This window comes from Felis catus, chromosome A3, assembly GCF_018350175.1.
Source record: "Felis catus isolate Fca126 chromosome A3, F.catus_Fca126_mat1.0, whole genome shotgun sequence".
Classification (NCBI taxonomy): domain Eukaryota; kingdom Metazoa; phylum Chordata; class Mammalia; order Carnivora; family Felidae; genus Felis; species Felis catus.
Window position 1 is genome coordinate 82932074 of NC_058370.1, and position 22932 is coordinate 82955005.

The following is a 22932-nucleotide window of genomic DNA, read 5'->3' on the forward strand; positions in this document are numbered from 1 at the left end:
ATTTGTACACGGCTTTGCAATTAGAGTCCAAGGATCTTCCACAGTCAAGTTCTTTAGGTTCAAAGTCTACCACACTCAAAACGGATACCTGTAATCTGGTGTCCCTGAATCCCCTTGGCATAAAAGGATGGTAAGGGCCTTAAAGCTGGTTTAAAAACAGCAGACTCCGGATCTGAAACCCGTTTAAACACAGATTAATAAGAAGGCAACCATTAGGCCTTCAGGGCCAAAAGTAACACTGAGCCAGTGAATACTACTCTGGCAGAGCAGACCTGCTTTGGAATTTTGAGCCTAAGAAAAAGCACAGATTTGATTTAACCTATTAAGTGAAGGAGAAAGATTTAATTACTACATTAAGACTATATTCACACTTACACAGCTTTAAAAGATCTGTAAAAATGAGTAAAATTATTGGGATGCTGATGATTAAATGAAACCTCTGCTCTAGCATTCACTTCATTTCTTTGCTGAAAATATAAAACATAAACACCAACATGGCATGCAAGTAGACAAAACAAGTCATAAGCCAACTTACTCCTAAAAGAACCTTCGGCCCCCGCCCCCATCCCATCCGAAGACTACTGACTCTTAGGAACAATCTGAATGACATTGGTGATGGATTTCTAGACCACAGACAGGGATGGCAAAAAAGCCAAGGATGCTCCTATAGGTAAGTGCACTGACAGTAAGAGAGGAAGCAAGCTACTACAAAACAGGAAATTGCCAGCTAGGATCACTGAGTAAAAAAGGCCAGTAGTCTGCTGGGCCTCACTGATATTACAGCACCAAAACCAAAGTGCTACCTCTAGAAGGACCTACCAGCACAGCACTGGAAAGCCAAATAAAAAGCAGAACATGACTTCTAGAGTCTAATTCTCCTAGAAACTCCCTTGAGCAGGTCACTTCAGCTCTCACAGGCATAAAGTGAGAATCTTGTCTCCTGCCGCAAAAACGTGAAGGTAAAATATTGTTAATGGATATCCTCTACCTTGTAAATCCTGAAAATAAAGGATACCTTGCTACATGATGTGAGACACTAGAGGTGAGGAAGTCCCACTGAATTCCCAATTCATTAGGCACTGTGCTAAAATGCTTTACCTTCACAATTTCATTTCCACTTTTTTTTTTTAATTAAATTTTTTTTTTCAACGTTTATTTATTTTTGGGACAGAGAGACAGAGCATGAACGGGGGAGGGGCAGAGAGAGAGGGAGACACAGAATCGGAAACAGGCTCCAGGCTCTGAGCCATCAGCCCAGAGCCTGACGCGGGGCTCGAACTCCTGGACCGCGAGATCGTGACCTGGCTGAAGTCGGACGCTTAACCGACTGCGCCACCCAGGCGCCCCTTCATTTCCACTTTTTAACAGCCTATGAATAAGACAGTAGAGTGAGCTGCATTTACATTAACCCAGGGCTCCTGGCTTAAAGCACTGGCCAGGAGCCTTCAGTCAGTAGAAGGCAGAGGCAGGGCGTGACCCCCAAAGCTGTATTTCTTCCACCCCTCCTGGAAGTTTTGAAAAGGCAACCTCAAAGTCTTTTTAGATGTAGGTACAGTAAGAATACTATTTTATATTTTGATATAAGGTAAAATTATGTTTCAGTTAATGAGTATTTGCCTTAACCAATTAATAAACGTTTGCAGAAAGCCTACTAAGGGCTCTGCACTCTGCAAGGTTATGGGCCTAAGGGTGAATAAGCTCTTATTCCCACACCTAGAAGGGCAGATGAGCCAACCTTCTTTGTGCATTCTCAGGGCGGGAGGCAAATACAAAGTAAGTGGTGCTTATCTGAAAAATCAATACTGGAAGCCAGAGCCAAAGCAACACCAAGGAGAAAAAGAAATAAGAGAAATAAGTAATGAAAACGAAAAGACACAGATGTCATTTCCAGATGAACTAGGAAAGACAATTAAAAAACTTAAACTGATAATTAAATTTAAGCACTTAGGAATGGACCAAAGGGAATATATCTAAGAATGAAAACAACCAGATTTGAAAAGTCATCATTTCAGTACACACAGGAGCCAAAGCCATACATTTTAGAAGCTGCCCTTGTTCTAATCTCCAGCTCTAAAATGCTAGGATGAAGTCAAGATCCATTTCTTCACCTCTGCACTCTACGTGAATGCAAAGGCAGAAATTTTGTTTTTACATAAATATTAAACTACCCTTTGAGAGTAGCATAAATAACATAAGCACAATTTGCTACCCTGTATGTGATACGCCACAGACGAACACACTGCTGACAAAGACAACCTGAGAAATTAGTTATACAACAGCTGCTACTTAATTTAGTGAACTCCTATGCCAGTTACTATCAAGTATTTTACTAAAATCCTGGCCTGACTTCCTTCCCCTGACATGGGACACATGTCAAGCCATGGCAACAATTCTTCAAGCATCTTAGGGCAAGCACACAGAAAATGCATTTTGCTCCATAGGGCACTGTGTGCACTAGTATAAATAGTCCTTCTATTCCAGTGACTGAAAGCCCCAGGAAATGCCTTAAAAAAAAAAAAATCATCAGTGTTCTGGCCTTAAATATTGATTAAAAAGAAACATTTACAAGAGTTTATCAGTATGACTGCGTCTCAGAAAAACCAACAACAACAACACAAGAGCCCAATTTATTTAAAAACAAGCCAAAATAACCACACACACCAAAACGTCCTGCTCTGCCTCTACTATCATCTTGTTCAGTTTCTGAGGATTTTGCTGTTAGATTGTGTAGTTGTGTTCAGTCCAGTAAAATAGGAAGTATGCCAATGTTGGTGTTCATCAGCACGGCCGTCTCCAACTTCAAGTGTTAAGACTCCATCAGAACCCTGCAGCTACTGCAAATTGTTAATATTGTGATTTTCTGCAGAGACTTTCCTGCAGAAGCAGAAACACAGGCCCCGGCTTATTGCACTCAAAATCTTCCACATCCCAACTCCTACAACAGTGACTGGAATCAAAATGGTTTTGAGTTATCAATCACAGACCACTACCACCAGATAGTTCTGCACCCAATTTCCACAAAATGAGCCAAAGGATACCTGTGAACATGGACTTTCTCAGAGGGGGCTTATACACACTGCAAGTTAACCAAATACAATGATTGTAATCGTTGCATTCTGCATTTGTTGGTAGGGACAAAGAACTTTAAAATAATTAAATCCATCTTTTTAAATTCAACGGACATTTACAAAGCAATGTGCCCAATAGTATTGAGCCAACAACTAGAAAACTAAGCAGTTGAGAGGTAATCCTGAATCCAAAAAGCTCATATTCTACTAAGAACCTAGAATCTAGCTACTAAGAACCCAACGCTAAATGGTGATAACTGCCATACAGTGTGGGAAAAAAATGCTCTAAAAAGTCCTCAGTTTTGACTCAAAGAGTGGAGGGTGAGGAAAGTCTAGGAGGACTTCATAAAAGGAATGGCCACAGAACTGGTTGGGGCGGGGGGGGGGGGGGGAATGAACAGAATTTCACTTGTTGAAGGGAAGGAAGAAAGAAAATTTCAGAATAAAGAGCACGAGTAAGCAGACTGTTGAGGCAGAATAGTTTTGGTATTTCTATTGATTCACTTTGTATACGTTTCATTTGGCTAAAGGAAGTGGAAAGCAAAGGGGATCAAACATAGCTAGAAAAGAGGAAGCACTTGCTAAATCCCTGTGGAAACAAGCCTAGCAGATGGAGAGAAGCCCAAGCCCACCACCTAGAGAAAGATGGATGGCCTCAAAGTAGGCACTTAATTTTATACAATGATAATGTCCTGGCTTACAGGCTTGTTAAGGTCTTTCCAAGTTTTGTTTTGTTTTTTTGTCTTGCTTTCAAGATCTTCTGATGAATGGACCAAGATTCCAATTCCACAGAGTCAACTCCATGTTTTTAACATTTAAGGATTCTGTTCATGTGGAGGAAAACATCCCTCTAAAAAAAAAAGTTTGTTTGTTTGTTTGTTTATTTATTTATTGAGAGAGAGAGAGAGAGAGAGAGAGAGAGAGAGAGAGAGAGACTCCAAGCAAGCTCAGCACTGTCAGCATAGAGTCCAACTCCAGGCTTGATATCACAAACCTTGAGATCATGAGCTGAGCCAAGATCAAGTCAGACGCTTAATGGACTGAGAGAAGCAGGCACCCTGAAGCATCCCTTTTTTAAGTCTGATGCAAAGAAACTAGATCAATATTTGTCGTACCAGGTCTAATTTACACAACTGTTATTTCAATAAATGTACAGCTAATGTCCAGCAATAACCAACTCTGAATTCATACGATTATCTGAAGGTGTATCAAAGAATTTTCAAGCCCATGTTTATTTAAATTTACTTTTGAGAGACAGAGAGAGAGAGAGAGTGTGTGTGTGTGTGTGTGAGCAGAGGAAAGGAGCTGAGAGAGAGGGAGAGACCGAATCTTAAGCAGGTTCCACATTCAGTGCAGAGCTTGAGGTAGGGCTCGATCCCAGAATTCTGGGATCATGACCTGAGCCAAAATCAAGAGTCAGACACTCAACCAAGTGAGCCACCCAGTCTCAGTATGTGAGCCTAAATTCACTTTAATTCCGTATGTGCCTCGTATCATTTTCAGGGAAGATAAGGGAAGTGGAAAAAATTACGGCATGACAGACTGTCCCCAATACCGAAGAATTAGGGACAGACTGACAGAAACAGTGTGAGCTCGGAAGTCAGAATGACAAAGGCTGTCCACGCTGTCTTCTTTTCAGACAGTACCTCATGGTGGTTAAAAACAGTCCATTCTGAGCCAGGCTGCTAGAGTCACAATCCAGCTCCTTCACTTACTAATGATAATGACCTTGGACAAGTTACTCAACTTCTCCCGGCCTCAGTTTCCCCATCTATAAATGGGGGTAGTAATGCCACATCTACTGGGGGGGATTGCTGGGAAGAATAAGTGAGTAAAGTACTATAAAAAAATGTTTGCTAGCTTAGGCAAGCAACTTTATTTAAGCTTTCTCATCAGTTAAATGCAGTAGCTCCTTCATAGGGTTGTGTGAAAATTAACAAGCTGAGCCTGTAAGAAATCTATCTCAGGGCCCTGCAAAGAGCCAATACCAAACACCTGTTTTATGCCTGGTGCTGAACCGTAAGCTTTACATGGGCTATCTCATTTAATTTTCACAACTCCATGAGACTGGTAATATTTACTCTCATTTTATTCACTCAGGTAAAACCAAGGTGATATGTAAGTAACTTGCCTTTGATCAGAAAGTGAGCAAATGGCTGAGCCTTGAGCCTTAAGTATAAATTAAATGCATTTAACTCAGGATCTTTAACTGGCACCTGGCTGAAATGGCAGTTGTAAAAGACATTTTTCAATCAATCAGGCTGAATGTTAAAGACAACAGGGAATAATTTTGTAAAGTGTGATAGTATTGAGGCTTTGGAAGAGCATCCTCATCTTTTGGAAAGCTAAAGTATCTAGACATAAGGTGTTCTGATGTCTAATTTCTTTGAAATGGTTCAGCAAAAATATTTAAGTTTTTTTTAAGGGGAGACCTTTCAATATTAGGAAAAACAGGACTAAGGACAAAGCTACAAGTCCATTCTCAGTGAGATATGTGTTTCAGAGAAGAGTTTATGAGAGGAACAAAATAGCTAAAGAGCACCCATGTCTCCTGAGTTAAGCTTGCTTGAGAAGGGTTTCTTCATTTTGTCTATGAATTTCCAAACCATTCATGGCCATAATCAAATGCTTTAAAGATAGACAAACTGCACAGGATTTAAAAAATGTTTCCACTCTTATGTACAAAAGATCACTTTCAATAGTTTTTCGATGCTTTTTACTTTTGAATTATAAAAAAAAAAAAAAAGTCTGTGGAATTATAAACCTTAACATGCATTTCTAGATGGAGTGGGATCAGAGAGTGGTCAGAGTATTTTCTATATGGAAGCTATTTTTTAGGGCAATCGGCAAAAAGAGCAGACAAGCTTTCCTGGACTACCATATATATTTACTAGCGGAGTTTTAAATCACATGGAAAGGAGCATTAGAAGACAAAACATTTATTATTTTTTAAAATTAGGCACAATTTTGCCACTTGCAAGATTCTGACTTATTGTACTGTGATGCTAAATGTGACATTTATATATCTGTATCACTTAAGAAAAACCTCAAATATATATGGACTATCAAGAAAATCTATTTTACCTAAAGCCTAAATATATCTCCCATAAGTCTCCAGTTTGAGGTCACCAATTCTCTTTATATGTAACACTCCTCGTCTACTTCTAAGAGGTATCTGCGGGAACTCAAACATAAAGCCATTTGAAGAGAAAATAAAAGATCAAAATTCATACAGGGGAGGGGTAAATAAATCTAGCAAAAACCTAGGCTACTATGACTACTGTAATCAAGCAATGATTTTAGCTTGGAGCTTCCAGACAGAACCCCACAACAACAAAAAAGCAATCACAGCAAAGCTCTGTAACCCAGAGAGATACCTTCTTCCAGGCATTAACATTTAAAAGGAATTTTTCAGATGGGTCATTACATAAGAACTTGAAGAATATAATGGACAGTGTCCACAAATGGCAGTTTATAGCCCATGAAGCCTGTTCTCTTACAGGCTTACATTTCATGTCTCAGGCCAAGGTCATTGCATTAAAAGTAATCCCGGGAAGGCCACTTCTGCAGTGGGCTAAGGTACCACAGCTTTCTGCTTCTCTAACTGAAACCAGAACCTGTCCTCAAATACCCATTGTCTTAACTGGGCTTCTGACAGCAGTGGGGGCAGCCAGTTCCATGCTAAGCTGCTCTGAAAGCAGAAAATAGAGATAGTCATTTCTTGCTGGTGATTCCACCCAAAATCCTTTTGCTTTGGATATAAGATGGGGTAGGATGCAAAGCTGATATGCCCCGGTGGAAAGGGAGAATCCGGGCCAGTATTCCCAAGAGATGGAGCCAAGGAACCCAATGCAGGGCAAGTAGAACCAATCTCCAACAATAATCCCCAAGTCCAGAGGTTGCAAGGCAATGGTCCCTCCCTGCTACTACTGCTATTTGTGTGCAAGGACAAACGAAGACCCAGAAAAATACTTGTTCATTAGTCAAGTCCCAAAGGGAGGAAGGCCCAGCAGCATATTTCTTCCCCTCCATATTTCAGCCCTACAAGCGCAACTTTTTTCATTTTACCGTTTCAAGAACAGTCTATGAAGACAAAGCAAAATACCTAAAATAGAAACACCGGCATAGGTGGTGGGAGGGCAGCGACAGGCACACAAGGCGGGATGCTCTTTAGCTGCGGGTGTCTGGCAAACCAGGGGTTACTGCAAATATCTCTGGGGACCACAGGAAGGAAATTCCCTTTCCCAAACACCAACCCTCTCAACACCCCCTCCCGCCCAGCCGCCCAGCCTGGCAACAGCAGACACCAAAGGATAAAGGGACATTTAAAAAAAAAAAAAAAAAAAGTGAAGTAGATTCTTAAGAGTAGAGCACAACATTCTGTCACCTGCTGCAAGAAAAGCCCTCCCCATCATCCAACCCTGAGTCACTTCCCCTCCCTGCACTCTCAATGCTTGCAGGGGCAAAAGACCCCGGAGAGCAGCTACCCGAAGCCCCTATTTCCCCGAAGACAAGCTCTGGGCCTCCCCCCAGGGCGCGTCCTCACGGCTGCCAACCGTCTCTTTACGCCCAAGCCAGCTCCACTGCTACCTTGGCTAATGGCAGCTCTGAATGAAAGGAGCCGAGGCAGTCTCCGGATTTATGAATGTGCAGGGGAGGAGGGGAAGGATATCATGTGACAATAAAGGAGAGCGTCTTATTCACAAAAAAAAAAAAAAAAAAAAAGTGGCTGGTGGCGGGCACAGCCACTGAGCAGCGGCAACAGCCACCGTGCGGTGACCACTCGGACCCGAAACCGACGACCTCAGGCGCCGGGCCCAGGAGCCCGGCCTCCGCTTCTCCGGCGATTGGAAACGCCTCGGACGGGGGTGGGAGAAAGACAAACGCGATTTCGCGACCGCAAGGCTGCAGGGAGCCTCACCTTGGCCTGCGGCTGGGAAAAAAAGGCACCCATCCCGCGGAGGGCGGTGGGTCAGACCCGGAGCCCCTCCAGCGGAGTGTCCCGAGCATTGTTCCCCTCGGGCTCGCGGGCCGGGCACGAATGCCTGTGCACGCGCGCACACACACACACAAACCCACACACGAACACACACACACACACGAACACACACACACGAACACACACACACACACGAACACACACACACACACACACACACACACACACACACACACACACACACACACACACACACAGGCCCGCAGCACGTTGTCCCGCACGCTCCCGCCCGCCCCCGCCGCACACGACTCGGATCCGCCCCCGAGCTGCCCGGACCCCGCGGGGCGCCTGTCCCGAGCCCACAAGCGTGTGCACACACGCTCACACGCGCCGCGGGACCCCTCGGGCGGCTCCGGCGCGATGACCCGCCGGGGGATCCGGGCTCACGCAGACCCCCGCGCAGTCCGCGCCCAGTCCTCTCCTCGCTCCGCCGTGTTTTTATGAATGAAAATGTGGTATGCAAATGAGAGCGATTCAAGAAAACGAAATGGCGGAGCCTGGGCCCCAGTGGGCTCCCTAAGGGACCCGGGAGGAAGGGGGCGAGCGGCGGGGCAGGAGTCACAAAGTCACCAAGTGAAAACCCACCGACCCCAGGAAGCCGGAGCGGGGGTGTCAGGTCTTGGGCTCCGGCCGCCAAAGATTTCGGGGGGGAGGGGGTGTTTGTGAGTCCCCGGAGAAGGAGCGGGGACCGCCCCGAGGTCACCCGCTCGCCCTTGGCCCCCGCCGCGGCCACCAGCCGGCCGACCCAAGGCGCACCCCCGCCGGCCCGCAGCAGTCTTTGCCCCCTCCTCACTTCAACAAGGGTAGAAATCTCGCATCCCGAAGCCCACAGGCCAGCGAGTCGCTGCACCCCACGCCAAGTTCACCCAACCAGCGTCCCCGCCTGCGTCCTCAGCCCCGGCCCCCACGCTGCCCCCGCGGGGCACCCTCTTCCCACCCCGCGGCCAAACTTACTCGTCCGGGTGTGTTTCTTCGGTCATTTTCCTGTTCACCTAGACGCCTGTCCCGCGGCGGGCAGCTTTGCTCCCTTCATCTTCCTGTCCGTTCACCCCCCTTCTTCACATCTCCGGAGATCGCCTGATTTGGTTGGGGAGGGGGAGCCGCAAGAGATGAAGGGGGCGCCGCAGAAGGCAGAAGGGGAAGCTGGGCGACAGGAGCGCGAGGTGAGGTTTGGGGAAGGGGTGCAAAGGCAGGCTGCCGGAGGAGTGAGCGCCGCAGCGCCGCGGGCGAGGCAGGAGGGGCTCTGGGGGCTAGGCTGCGGGCAGAAGGGGAGAGATTTGGGCAGGGGACGGCGGTGGGGGAGAGGAGGAGAAAAACAAGCGCGCCGTGGAGCGGCGGGGACTGCTGAGAGGAGGAGGAGAGGAGGGCCGGCCGGGGGTGGGGGCTCGGTCCGGGGTCGCCCCCGGGGGCCGGGCCAATCACGGTTCCGGGGAGCGGTCGGCAGCCGGGGGAGGTGCGCCTGGGAGGCGGTGCAGGGCGCCCCGTCCGAGCCCCATCTCTCGACTCTACCGATTTACTCCATATTGGATTCTCACCGCCGCCAACAGGAGGAGGAAGTAGGGCGGAAGCGATGACGTCTTCCCAGCGGCCAGAGGTGGTGGAGTGCAAAAAGCTTCCTACTTGCGACCGAAAGAAAAAAAAAAAAAAAAAAGGAGAGAAAAAAAAAAACAACTTTGTCCCGCCTACTGAGCATGCCCGGCTTCCTTTCCCCCTCCCTACCGGCTTCCACTCCCGGAGGAGCAGCGGAGTGGAGTTGTTTGTGCCGCGTCTGTCTAGCTCCGGATCCTTTTTCTCTCACGTTCCGGGTTTTAAGATGCCCGAGAATAGGGAGGAGGCGGGAGCCGGGGACTCGCACACATCTGGCTCCAGTTTGGTTCCCTCCCTCGATCTAAACCCCTGGATTAAAAATAGTGGGGGGCGGGGGCGAAGACGCGGAGATCAGGGGAGGCGCCGAGGGGTGCTCGAGCTGAGAGGACCAAGTGCCCCTAACCGTGGAGCAGGAGGGTGGGGGCGGCACAGGTGCTTTTTGCGGGGTTCTGAATGGCAGAGGCCTTTTTCTCAATTTCACGTGAATCTTGTGATCTTTGTCTTGCTAGCGGAACGGGCGTTTTTGAGGAATCGTTATTTGTACATTAAAAAAAAAAAAGTAAATCCAACACAGCACAGCCCAGAAACGTTTGCATTTCAGTAGAAATGATGGACTTCCTCGGGTTAAAAGGTAAGCCCAAATACATTTTAAAAATTATTCAGTAAACCTCTCTAATGTTGGCTGAGGATGCCCCTTGTCCCAGGCCCTTGAAGGCCGTAGTTACTGGGCCAGAGGTTACCAGCCCCGTGGGCTTTGGCACAGATGGGGCGATGGAGAGCTTCTGGATCCATTCCCGCCCCCCCCCCCCAACACACACCCCTTTGTCTTTAAATGATTTTTCTTGCCTTGTCCTGGGACCATGGGGCTGGGTGGGCCCATGCTCTCCAAAGCAGCACTTTCTGGGCAACAGACAGGACTGGCTTCCTTGGCATGTAACCTGTCCAGTTACACAGGGATCTTTACTTGGTTTGAGTGTCCGCTGTTGCTGTTTTTTGTTTTTTTTCTCTTAATGTTTATTTACTTTTGAGAGAGAGAGAGACAGAGTGTGAGCGGGGAAGGGCAGAGAGAGAAGGAGACACAGGATCCCAAGCAGGGTCCAGGCTCCCAAGCTGTCAGCACAGAGCCTGATGTGGGGCTCAAACCCACAAACCCAGAGATCCTGACCTAAGCCGAAGTCAGATGCTTAACCAACTGAGCCACCCCTCTCCTGTTGCAATTTTGAAATTATTTATAGTGTTGGAACAGGGGCTCAATATTTTTACTTTGCAGTGGGTCCCACAAATTACATAGCTGTTCAGTATTTCCTTCTGAGGGTCTTGCTAGAGAGCAAGAGATACAGCCCCCGCTCCTTCCTACTCTTCAAGCACAGTAGACTTTTCCATCCTCCTGAATGTACCAAGAAAACATGCAGAGGTTTTAAGTAAATAGCAACCATGGAACAAATTAAGAGATTAAATATATGTCTCAAATATAGTTAGTATACGTAAGGGGTATATACATGCATTTGGAGAGCTCTAAGTAAGTGTTCCAAAGATAGTAAGAGTATCACCTTGAGTCAAGGAGAAACTAGTGGTTTACCCTAGGTTCATGCTTATCACAGCCATGATCTTTGTGGACATGGATTGGTGTTCACCCACCTTTGATGCTGAGTGCTGGTATGTAGTGCTGAAAAGAGAACTAGACGGGAGGAATGCTTGGGTTCTGTTTATTTCCTAGCAGCCCTGAAACCTTGAGTAAGACTTAGCAATTCTTCAGTTTCTTCATAAACAGGGCTAACAAGGCCAGTCTTGTCTTTCTCAGGTTTGGGGGCCATTGACAGTCTATGAGAAAGCACTGAACAAAGGAGGATCTCCTTGTTCTCTAAATCCCCATAAGGCTAAGGCATCTATCCAGTTCTCACCTTTGGGCATTGCTTTTCTCCTGGGGGTGCTGAAACATATCCCACTCAGTCATTCCTGAACTTCCAGGAACAGACATTTGTCCATGTCAGAAGTATGCATCCAATGGGCATCTCTATGGCTCCACCCTCCACTTTCAGAGTACCCAAATGGCAAGGTGGCAGGTGAGATGAATTAATTTCTGCAGGTAGGCAAGTGAATTGGTGTCATCACCACTCATTAATCCAGTTCCCTGCTAATAGCAGTGAATGGCCCAGATGGCAGACCAGGCAGCCAGAGGAGCAAAGGAAAACATTCTAAAGTCCAGGAGTCACCAGGTCTCCACTTGGATACCCTGATGCCAGATTCCAGTTCTCTGAGCTTTGGGTTCGGCATCTGTAGTGTCGGGATAATACCACAAGGTAGGATTGCTGGGAAGAATAAATGGCTACACAGTGAAGGTAGTGTGTTAATAAGCAGCACACTGCAAATAGATCAGTGGCAACCCTTTCTTCTCTCTAGCCAATTGTATTACCAAATGCCACCCCCCTTCCCTCACGGTCCGTCATGTTCCTGTAAAGAAATTCTTCCAGTTCTCTTCTTCCTTGTTCGTCACCCAAAAGGACTTTTTGATGGAAATGTTCCTAGCAGGTCCTCCCCATCAATTACTGACTCCTGCAGCTCCGTAAAATAAATGGCAGTATTGGGCGAATAACTCAGATGTGTTTATTGATCTGAATAGCAGGGTGTTACCCAAGTCTGTAGAATTGTTACTAGAATACTAGGGATTTAGGACTTTAACTTAATAAGGTTACTGAAAGCTAAATACCCACATCCGTGTCTCTCCCCCATAACCAGCAAAACGGGGCAGATAGCTCTGAACACGATCAATTCATGGGTGTCGACTCAGAGTGAGAGCGTACAGCTTCAAAAGTAGAGTCGGTCTTCTCACAGCTTGACGCACACTCAGAGGAGCCCCCAGGAGGACCCCCACCTACCCACCCCTCAAGCCCGAGTCCGGGGCAGGGAAGCACAATTTCCCCCACACCCCCCCTCACTCGGGTCCTTCCGCCGGCCGCGGAGAAAGCCCGGAGCGCGGAACCGGAGCGACCCTCGGAGGCCACTGGATGGGCATGCTCAGTAGACCCGCAGGTCTGGTTTCACTCGGAAGCCGGCCGCAGCCCCCGCTCCCTACTGCCCTGCACTGGCGCCGGGAGAAGCGGACATTTTATCTTTCTGGGCGATCCGCTCTCTCGTTCGCGTCCTTCGCCCCTTCTCTCCTACCGGGGTCCGGTAGGGCCGCGAGTGTAGATCTTCCCCGAGTGGGGTTGCTGGTGGGATCTGGTAAATCACTCCCTCCAGCCCCGCCGGGGGCGCGCGCGGGGCGGGGGTGACTTGGAGAGGACTCTGCTGTGCCCTAAGGTTTGTACCGCCCGACCCGCCCGGCAGAAGGCCCCACTGCCGCGGCGGGCTCGCTCCCCGCCCCGCGAGGCGCGCGCAGCTGCGCCCAGGCCTGTCCTCACCTCACCCCCGTTCTGCCCCTTCGGTATTTCTCAATGACCGGCGCTAGGAGGACACTTCCGACGGGGGAGGGAGCAGGTATCATTAGCGCTGGGTTTATCAGTTCCTTCCGGTCTGCCCTGAGCCCAGCCCCGAGCGCCACTCGGCCGCGCCTCGGCGTCCCGGTGCCTTTACTATGTTTAAGTAAGCGGTCGCGTGTGCCAAGTGAGTTTGTAGCCCAGCTGTCTCCCCCAAGACCGGCCGGCAGGAATGGAAACCCAAGCTCTCGTAATGAAGGGGATGATGCAAACTTAGAAACTGACCCGGAGCCCGGGAATGATGCCCCCCCCCCCCCCGCGGCGCGGGGCGTCCCAGTCCGGGCATGAATGGCTGGAGCCAGATTGCATAATCTCCGCAGTATAAATAGCCGGCGGGCGGGCCTCTGACGCGCTTGCTCGTACCGTTATCGTGCCATACTTGCCCCGATGCCGCTCACTCCCAGCTCATTTTCCTTTTCCGTCGCGCTGCTGGGATTTTAAGTAACAGAGATGAAAGGCTCTTGTCCCTGTCTCCCTCCTCCCTTGAGGTCATATATTATGAATGAAACGCCAACCTCGCGGCTCCCCGAGGTGCCCTACTGCAGGTAGGAGACAGGCTCAATGTCAAGTGCAGCGGTCCACCAAAATTGTGTGTGCGCGTTGGGGAGGGAAAGAAAGCAGGGAATGAGTGACAGGGCTGGGAAACCTTTTGGTCGAGAAAATGTAACCGCTTAGGGTTAGCCTCTGGAGTTTCAGTTTACACCTCTACCAGCCTCAGTCGATTTCAGAGCGAATTCAAAGGGTCTTTCGACTGTGGCTGCTCGCTCTCCTAACGTAGGCCGCCGTCTCTGTAGAAGTACTGTTTCATTCTAGAGCAGCTGGTCTCTCCTCTGAGGCAGCCAACAGTCCTGACAGTAAGAGCCCTGGGACCTTTGAGGTTCTCTGGGGTTGAGACGGGGGGGGGGGGGGGGGGGGGCGGGGGAACTAATGCAAGGAGTCAGTTCAGCTGTTCTCCAGTTCTAGAATTCATAGAACTCAGTTATGTCCAAAGCTGAGGAAGTATAAACACTTATTTCTTTGCAACAAATATTTCACAAATGTGTGGTCATTTTAAAAATGAAAGTATGCAGAGGGTTCCCTCCAGTCTTCTCTTAAAGAAGTTTCAATTTTTCTCAGAAGTTACCAGTTCTTTGCCAATGGGTTTCTGGCGTGTGAAAGGCAATGGTTAGGCTCATTATTTTTCAAATTCGAGGCCCATTCCTCCAATCTGCACTTAAAAGTGTGGGTACTCTATGAGGCAATGAGGATACAGAGGTGAGGAAAGAAACCCAGGGTCCCTCCCTCTAGGGGTTAGGTCGGGTGGGACAACAGGCCTGTAAAGAAAACGTTAGGGCAGTGGGGTACCCCTCTAAAACCTGGAGTAAGCCGGGGAGAAAGCAGAAGTTGGGGGAAGGAAGGCTGTCCAGAGAAAGGGGGTGCTTGAATCCGATCTTGAAGGAGGGTGTGAGTGTTGATTAGATAACTCGAAGTAAGGGCCTCAGGAATAGCCCAGTGAACACAGAAGCCCTGAGGTGTGAGACATGTGGGGGAATGCGGGAGTAACAAGTCCCAGAGAAGGCTAGGAGCCAGGTCAGGGAGGCCACGTAGGCCACACTAAAGGACTTTAGACCGTCTTGAAGTCAGGGAACCTTTTGTAGCTGGTTCACAGTTGATCTTTGTCAACCCCAATTCTTTGCAGTGGCCCCATAGTTATGCAAATGTGAGACAAGTGGGCATTCATTGTTCTAGGATTTAGGGCATAAAACCGCATTCACAAACTGATAGCTCCAGGGCCAGATAAGGCCCTAGACATGTTTTGATTCTCCTGCTTAAAAATTAAAATTAAAATTAAAATTAAAATTAAGCTAACAGTTTAAAATCAGAATGTTTCACTTAAAAATTAAGATTTGTGGCTCCTGAAAAGATCCAAAGGTGTAGCAACTGTGAGTGCCAAATTCCTGCATGGTAACAACTGTTTGTTTTGGGTGGCCTCTGCCTTATCTGTCAAGCTTCAGGCTCCTACAGGCATTTGTGTCTTTGACCTCTGCATGAATCTTTTATGACTGGATTAAGGCCCCTCTTTGAGACCCCACGTAGGCAGAATTTGTCACTGGGCACAGCAATTTGAGTGGGGGGCTCTGGGCCTCTTAGGAGGAAAGACACCAATTCCCAATCTCCTGCCTAAGACTGTAGTATAGACTGGCAGGCAGACTGAGTTACAGTGAGCATAGCCACAGCCCAAGTGGCAGGGAGCAGAGGCCCCTAAAATAACAACACTTACCCCTAGCTCAGGCTCTGTTTCTAGGGAACTCCATCCAAATTAACTAGGCTCTCTACCAACCAAGCAGCAAGGGGTTCAAGTGATTGGAAAAATCACCCAGTGGGATCATGTTTGTACCCCAGTTTTATAAAGCAGTTTACACAAGTTACATAACCAAACTTTTTTTTTTTCTTAAGATTTTATTTTTTAGGTAATCTCTACACCAAACATGGGGCTCCAACTCACAACCCTGAGATCAAGAGTCACATGCTCTACTGAGCCAGCCAGGTACCCCCATAACCAAACTTTTTCAGCAGGGAATGCTACACTCAAATTTACATGTTTTTATAGATTCCTCCAGGCATGGAGGATGGTTTGTAGGAAGCAAAACAAAGACTGGTTAGGAAGAAACTCTCTTCTTCCATGACAGGGTAACAGTGCATGACAACGCACAGTAGCAGTGGCCGTGGAGAGGGAAAACCAATTCCAAAGACACGGGTGGGGTAGAAATGACTTGGCTTTCGGATCTATTAGAGGTGGGGACCAACAGAGAAGTCTGGGATAACTTCCAAGTTTTTGACTTGGAAAATTGGATGAGTCTTGGTGCCTTTCATGTGATTAGGGTAACCGGTGGGGAAGGGGAGGAAGGTTCGGTCTCCCAAAGATGAGGAGACATAACTGACAGTTGTCACCACTCAACTCTAGGACCTACAAAATAGGTCTGGGATTAAGGGATACAATGAGGCTAGCACAGAGGAAAGCAGAACCTAGAGACAGAGACAGAGAGACAGTTCCCTGAGGACATCATTTGAGCAACTGAATTCAATCTCGCCTAAAGCTTAAGGATGATCTGGACTTTGAAGATCAAATTTGGTTTCTGTCACTTATAGCCAAAAAAATTCTAACTACCAAAATAGAAAGCCATATTTGGGATCGTGAAAAAGATTTGAGAGGAACTAAGGAATGGAACAGAAGGGGAATTTTAGAATGTGTGTTTGCAATTGAACATAGGGACATCTGGGGTCAGTGCCAGGGAGTTTCATAGAGATTCCGATTTTGTAGAGTGACCTTCTCCCAGGAAGTTAGCCACCACTGTATGAGTTGTAGCAACCTCTGTTTTTGGTGTCACCATCACCTCTATAATTCACATCTGTTCCTCCTCACTCTTAACATCATGCCTCATTTTTTCTACCTTTATTCCCCACCCTCTTTCTTCTGTAAAGACCATACTGAGAAAAGAAGCTTAATACTGAAAGAGAATCAGAGCTCTGAGAATTGGAAGAAAATGAAAAATCATATTTGGGGCAACTGTGGCTCCAATAAACTCAGTAATGTATGGTTCTTGTATCAGTTCGCTTTTGCTGTATAACCACCACAAAATTTCATGGCTTAAAACAATAAACACTTTATTATATCTCATGAGGCTCTGGTCTGTTGACTTAGTGGCTCTTTTGGCCTTGCCCAGCTCAGCTGGGGCTGGATGGTCTAGGATGGTCTTTAATATATCTGGTGATTTGGTGAGCTGATCTATCTCACAGGGGCCTGAGCTAGACTAGCTCATCTCTGCTCCACATGATCTGTTATTCTCCAGGAGGCCAACCCAGATTAGATCATACGGTGGGGTGGCAGGGTTCCCAAATCAGTAAGAGAGGGCAAACCCCAAAGTGTGTGCATTTTTCAAGCCTCTGTTTGTGGCACATTTGTTAATATCCCAACAACAAAGGAAGTCACACTACCAACCCAGAGTCAAGAGTCAAGGAGTGGGGAAATAGACTCTCCTTGATAAGAAGAGTAGCGCAGTATGTAGCAAGCAAGGGATGTACACGCAAGGATGCGAGGAATTTGTAATCGTTTTTACAGTCTACTTCAGTCTCTAACCCAAGTTTCATAATTAGGGAAGGATATTTATAATAGCAGTATACATTGATCACATTTATAAGTATTGTATATTTGTGTATACAAATACATGATTCACATAAAATATATAAGTGTAAGTATATAAATATATGAATCATTTATATATATAAGTTACTATTTATATATAGGACTACTATTGATAGAATTAACTTCCACCTTTATAGTTACTGATTTATGACCAAGTAACTAAAACTGCTTAATGTTGAGTAGATTTGTGTGTGCCAAAAAACTCTTCTCAATAATTTTTTTTTTTAATGTGTATTTGAGAGAGAGAGAGAGAGAGAGACAGCGCAAGCAGGAGAGGGGCAGAGAGAGAGGGAAGCACAGAATCCAAAGAAGGCTCCAGGCTCCGAGCTGTCAGCACAGAGCCCTACACGGGGCTTCAACCCACAGACCTCAAGATCGTGACCTGAGCCGAAGTTGGACACCAAACTGACTGAGCCACCCAGGCACTCCAAAACTCTTCTCAATAATTTAATGAATAAGGAAAAAGGCCTTTTCAGCTCATTATGCTTGTCCTCTTTCTCAGCATGAAAATCCTGTCTGTGATGTGCCTTGCTTCTTAAAATAAGTATATTCCTAAAGAGATCTGGACAGTTAAAATGTTTGTAAACTCGGGTGCCTGGGTGGCTCAGTCGGTTGAGCATCTGACTCTTGATTTTGGCTCATGTCATGATCCCAGGGTCATGGGATCGAGCCCTGCATTGGGCTCTGTGCTGAGCATGAAGTCTACTTAAGATTCTTTCTTTCTCCCTCTGTTCCTCTCCCCATCTCATGCTTTCTCTCTCTAAAATTAAAAAAAAAAAAAAGTTTGTAAACCAATGCACATATAAAAAAATACTAGGGAAGCAACTACTTAAGGTTGCTGTAGATTGAATAATTTGGAAAAGCAAATCCCCTAATTTGTTCATTATATTAGCTCAGACTTTATACACACTTTTGAGATTAGTTAAAACAAGGCTTACTTGTATACTTTTTTTCTTTTCTTTTTTTTTTTTTTTTTTTTGATAGAGACAGAGGGTGAACAGGAGAGGGGCAGAGAGAGACAGAAACACAGAATCTGAAGCAGGCTCCAGGCTCTGAGCTGTCAGCACAGAGCCCGACATGGGGCTTGAACTCGTGAACCACGAGATCGTGACCTGAGCCGAAGTCGGCCGCTTAACCGACTGAGCCACCCAGGCGCCCCTACTTGTATACTTTTTTGATGGTGGCAGAGGTGGTACTCTTGGTGGTGGAGGTGATAATGAGGATGTTGAGGTGGTAGTGATGTTGATGGTGGTGGTGGTGATGATGGAGGTGTTGAGAGGTGATAATGAAGGCAGAAGTGATAGTGGTGTAAGTGATGGTAGTGGAGGTGGTGGAAAGATCTGAAATAGAAACTGTCAGTTTGCTGCAAGAGTTTCTCTGTGGTGCTCTCACCTGATCCCAGACATACAGACATCTGGACACATGCACTGAAGAAAGGAATAGAAAAACAGTACGTCAGAGAAAAGAAAAGCAAATAAATTACAGGGTGAGATGCCCTGGAGGCCAGGCAATTTCCCACAGTGCCACGAGGGCCAACCAAGTACTTTTCTTCTTGGCATCCCTTGGGTATCACTTCCTCCAGTGAGGTTCTGTCGCCTCCCCTCCGTGGGGCTAGGTGATCCAGGATACAGCCTCATCTTCCTCTATCCTGGGCTTCTTTGTGCATTATGTAATTGTGTATCTACTTATCTCTATTACCTTACCACTAGATAGTAAGCTCTCTGACAGCAGAGACTACTTATTCTCTCTTACTCCATCTAGAATCACTAGGGCACATAGTGGGTGTCCTATAATATTTACTATGAATGAATGACAAGCCCCTGTGGCTGGCCTTCTCTCTTTCCCTCTAAAAGTGCATTTTGCCCCATGGCATCCGAAAGTGTACCCTTCTGAATAACTTTCCACGTGTCACTGGCCCAACTTGCTGATGTCAGATAAAGGGCTGGGAAAGTCCCAGTTGAACAGTAGTACAAAATCTTGTAGTACTAGAATGCAAAGGACATTTTAAAGAACCACCTGTTTTAAGATGAGGAAGCTGGGGCAGATAAGCCCAGATAAGCCACATGACTCAATTAAGACCACACAGATAGGCAGGGTCATATCTAGAACCATAACACAGGAATTCAAAGTCCAGGTTCCATGACTAAGGTGTCTTTGTTGGAATACTTCCAGATGTACCCTTGGTGCTTCTAATTCTAGCTCATGGGAGGCAATGTTGCTTATTAATGTTGTAGCTCATTCGTGAAGGAGAAAATGAAGCCTTCTTTTTAGCCAAAGTCTACTCAGGATTTGGCATTGTGGCTCACATTAAATTCTACTGGACACTGTTGGTCTAGGGCAATAATGGTAATCCTTCTCTCCATTCTCAGTTTAGGGGTGACTCTGCTATTTTCTTTCGATTATAGTCCCCCCCCCCAACCCATTTTTCCTTACACTGAACTGTCACACTGAAGCCAATAAAATGTAGGAAGATGTCTGGTAGGGAAATTCAGTTCTGGGAAAGATTTGAATCACTGGAAAAAAGAGAGATGGAGTGAGGGGAGAATGCCTTGCTTTTCCTGCCTTCAGTTCTCACGTGAGGCAGTGATGTTCGGTGCTAACCAGAAGGAGAAAGCCAGGAAAGTCCAAGGAGAGCCTGACCCAGAATCCTGAAATTGCTGAGCTACTGAGTTAACCGGATCTGGAACTCACCTCCTTCTGGATTTCATGTTCTGTGAGACAGTAAATCTTTATTGCTTAAGCCACTTTTTACCAATGTCTTGCTGCTTGAGGCCAAACTGAGTAGTTCACACAGTATGCATTCGTTGTGTACACTCCCTGTTTTAAGTACATCCCAGTGTTTCAGTGGCCGGTGCCTGGATGGTTTGCCACCTCGCAGAAGAGAACTAACCGATGGAGTTGACTTCTACACACGTCTGTTTGAGATGTTATCTGCTGACATTTGTAGGCTGAGAAATTTTTGTTGCTGTACACGTAACAACTAAATATTGGACAATCTATAAAAACATAAAAACCTCTGGTCTCTGTGTGCTTGAATGTACGCATGCCGAATGCTTGTAAGAAGTGGTGGTTAAAACTCCATGGTTTTGTTCCATTGTTATTTGTGACTATAAATGTAAGCCCTGTTCATTGTACAAACATTTGAAGCACGAAAAAGGATAGTGAAGAAAATAATATCCTAATAATCCCACCGTCCAGATATAACCCACTAATATTTTATTTATTTATTCTGAGAGAGGGAGAGAGAATCTCAAGCAGGCTCCACATTCAGCACAGAGCCTGATGCCGGACTCAATCCCATGACTGCGAGATCACAATCCAAGCTGGTATCAAGAGTTGGATGCTCAATGGACTGACCACCCAGGCGCCCCGTTAATATTTTAAATGTATATCTTTACAGACTTTTTCTATATATAGTATATATTTTAATTTAATATGCAGTGTATACTTTAATAAAAACAAGATCATATTAAACCTAACTCTTTTGTAACCCCCTAAAAAAAAAACCCTCGGTAATAATATGCATGTATTCAGAGTCCTAAATGTCTCGTGTTTTCCAGGAAGCAGCTGTGAGTTGATAACATTCTGTTTCGTCTTCATGTACACAATGCATAGGTGTAAAAATCATTGGCAAAAATAGGTGACAGATGGCAAAATAGTTTCATATAAAATATTTTATTCTTCTGTGCCTCTGCTGTACCCGTCTGAACTTCTACCCTAGTATCTATAACAAATATTGAACCTATTTGCTCAACTAGCTTCTTCACCAACTAACTCTTAAATTCCTGGATGGGATGGGGAAAGGAATGACCAAATAAACTAAATTCTTTCTATATACACATATCTAAGTCTACCAGAATGTGTAATACATGCAAAGGTTTATGGAATGAATAAAAAAAATGCTCGTATAGGTTTTTTTGGATTATAATAAATGTGCTATAGGCAAATTTATACTGTTGGTTGCATTGAAATCTCATTTCAAACCAATTAAGTTCATGCAATGATTAAGATCACAAAAGAAACAAACATTGCTTTACTATCAATATCATCATAAATCTTTTAATGGTTCTAGACTTGAAATTTCTGCCTGAAGTTCTGTTAGTTATGGGCTTGAATTTTAACCATTGACATTTTACCTAACAATAAACAGCTGAAAGATAAGCAGAAGATCCATCATATACCCCAATATTTCAATAAACTTGATATTTTGGGCTAGTAGATTTTTAAAAATTCCAAGTGGCAGACCAAGTGTGTTCACTTTTATCTCAATACTTGCTGTCATATAGTTGTCACGTTATAAATGTATAATGTCTACTTTCTTCCTCATTTTCATTCTCTCCTAAACCCACCACAGTCTAGCTTTTGTCCTCACCGTTTCATACAAGTTGCTCCTTGGTTAGGTCACTTCATTTGATTGCCAAATCTGACAGTCTTTCTTCAGTATTGATTTGTCACCTAACATAGCTGCCGACTTCCACCTTTTTAAAACTCTTCCTCCAGTCGCTTCCATGACCCCAATTTCTGGTTCCTCTTTACTTCTGTTTATTCATTTATTCAGCAAAAATTCTACTGTAAGGGTATGCATGATAATAAAGTGGGCATCTATTGAGTGCTTACTAAGTATCAGGCAATGTTTTTAAATTTTAAACACTTTACATGTATGAACTCAATCTTACCAGGGCAGGAGTAAGCCAACTTTTCCTTAAAGGTAAGTATCTTCTTAAAGTAAATATCTTTGGCTCCGCAGGCACAGTGATATATGTTGCAGCCCCTCAACTCAAACCATTTTAGCATGGAAGTAGCCATAGATGATCTATAAGCAAATGCGCATGGCTGTGCTCCAATAAAACTTTATTTACAAAACAGGTGGCTAAACTTGCCGCAGGGGCTGTAGCTTGCCAACCCCTGCTCTAAAATCTAATATAAATTCTGCGCCCCCAGGCGCAAGAATTTTTGTCTGTTTCGATACACAATAGATAGTAAATATTTGGTAAATGAATACTCTTCCTCTAAGATAGGAACTATTCTAATCTCCATTTTCCAAATAAGGAGATGGAAGCATAAAGGTTAAATAACTTGCCAAAAGTCACCAACTGATACGTAACAAATCCAGGATTTAAACCCACACGGTCTTATATCGGAGCCTGTACTCTTCATCACTACACTGGACAGCGGTGGCACAGAGGAGAAAGTCGCGCAGCTAATCTCATGAGAATCTGGAGAAGTTTTTTTAACTGAATCTTGAAGGATGAAGAATTCGCCAGGGAGAAGACGGGAAGGAGAGGCTTCACATTCTACTACGGAGAAACTGCAGGTGTATGAAAAAGGGGAGACTGATACAAAGTGGCATTATGGGCAACCGGGCAGCAAAGGAAGATTGCTGCTTGGAGAATGCATTCACTTGTCAGTAGTTCACATGGCTGGACACAGGCCATGAGATGAGAAGTGGTGGAGATGAGGCTAAACAAGTATGCCAGGGGCCTTGTGTGACACGTGAATAAATTTGGATTTTAACTTGGCAGCATATGGGCTACTGAAGTGTTTTGAGCATGGGAAGGAATGACCATATTTGCATTTTAGGTCGATTTTTAAAGTTACATTTTGTTTTAAAATTAGATG

At 45.6% G+C, this 22932-nt stretch overlaps 1 protein-coding gene across 1 annotated transcript in view; it reads right to left on the reverse strand.

Moving 5' to 3' along the window:
• The window catches only part of SPRED2 (sprouty related EVH1 domain containing 2), a 114014-nt gene extending 104433 nt beyond the window's left edge, over positions 1–9581 (reverse strand). Inside the window, exon 1 of the mRNA XM_011281129.3 lies at positions 9022–9581. Coding sequence (XP_011279431.2) covers positions 9022–9047 — 26 coding nt within the window. The 5' untranslated portion in view covers positions 9048–9581. The remainder of the gene's footprint in view (positions 1–9021) is intronic.
• Between the last annotated feature and the right edge of the window lie 13351 nt (positions 9582–22932).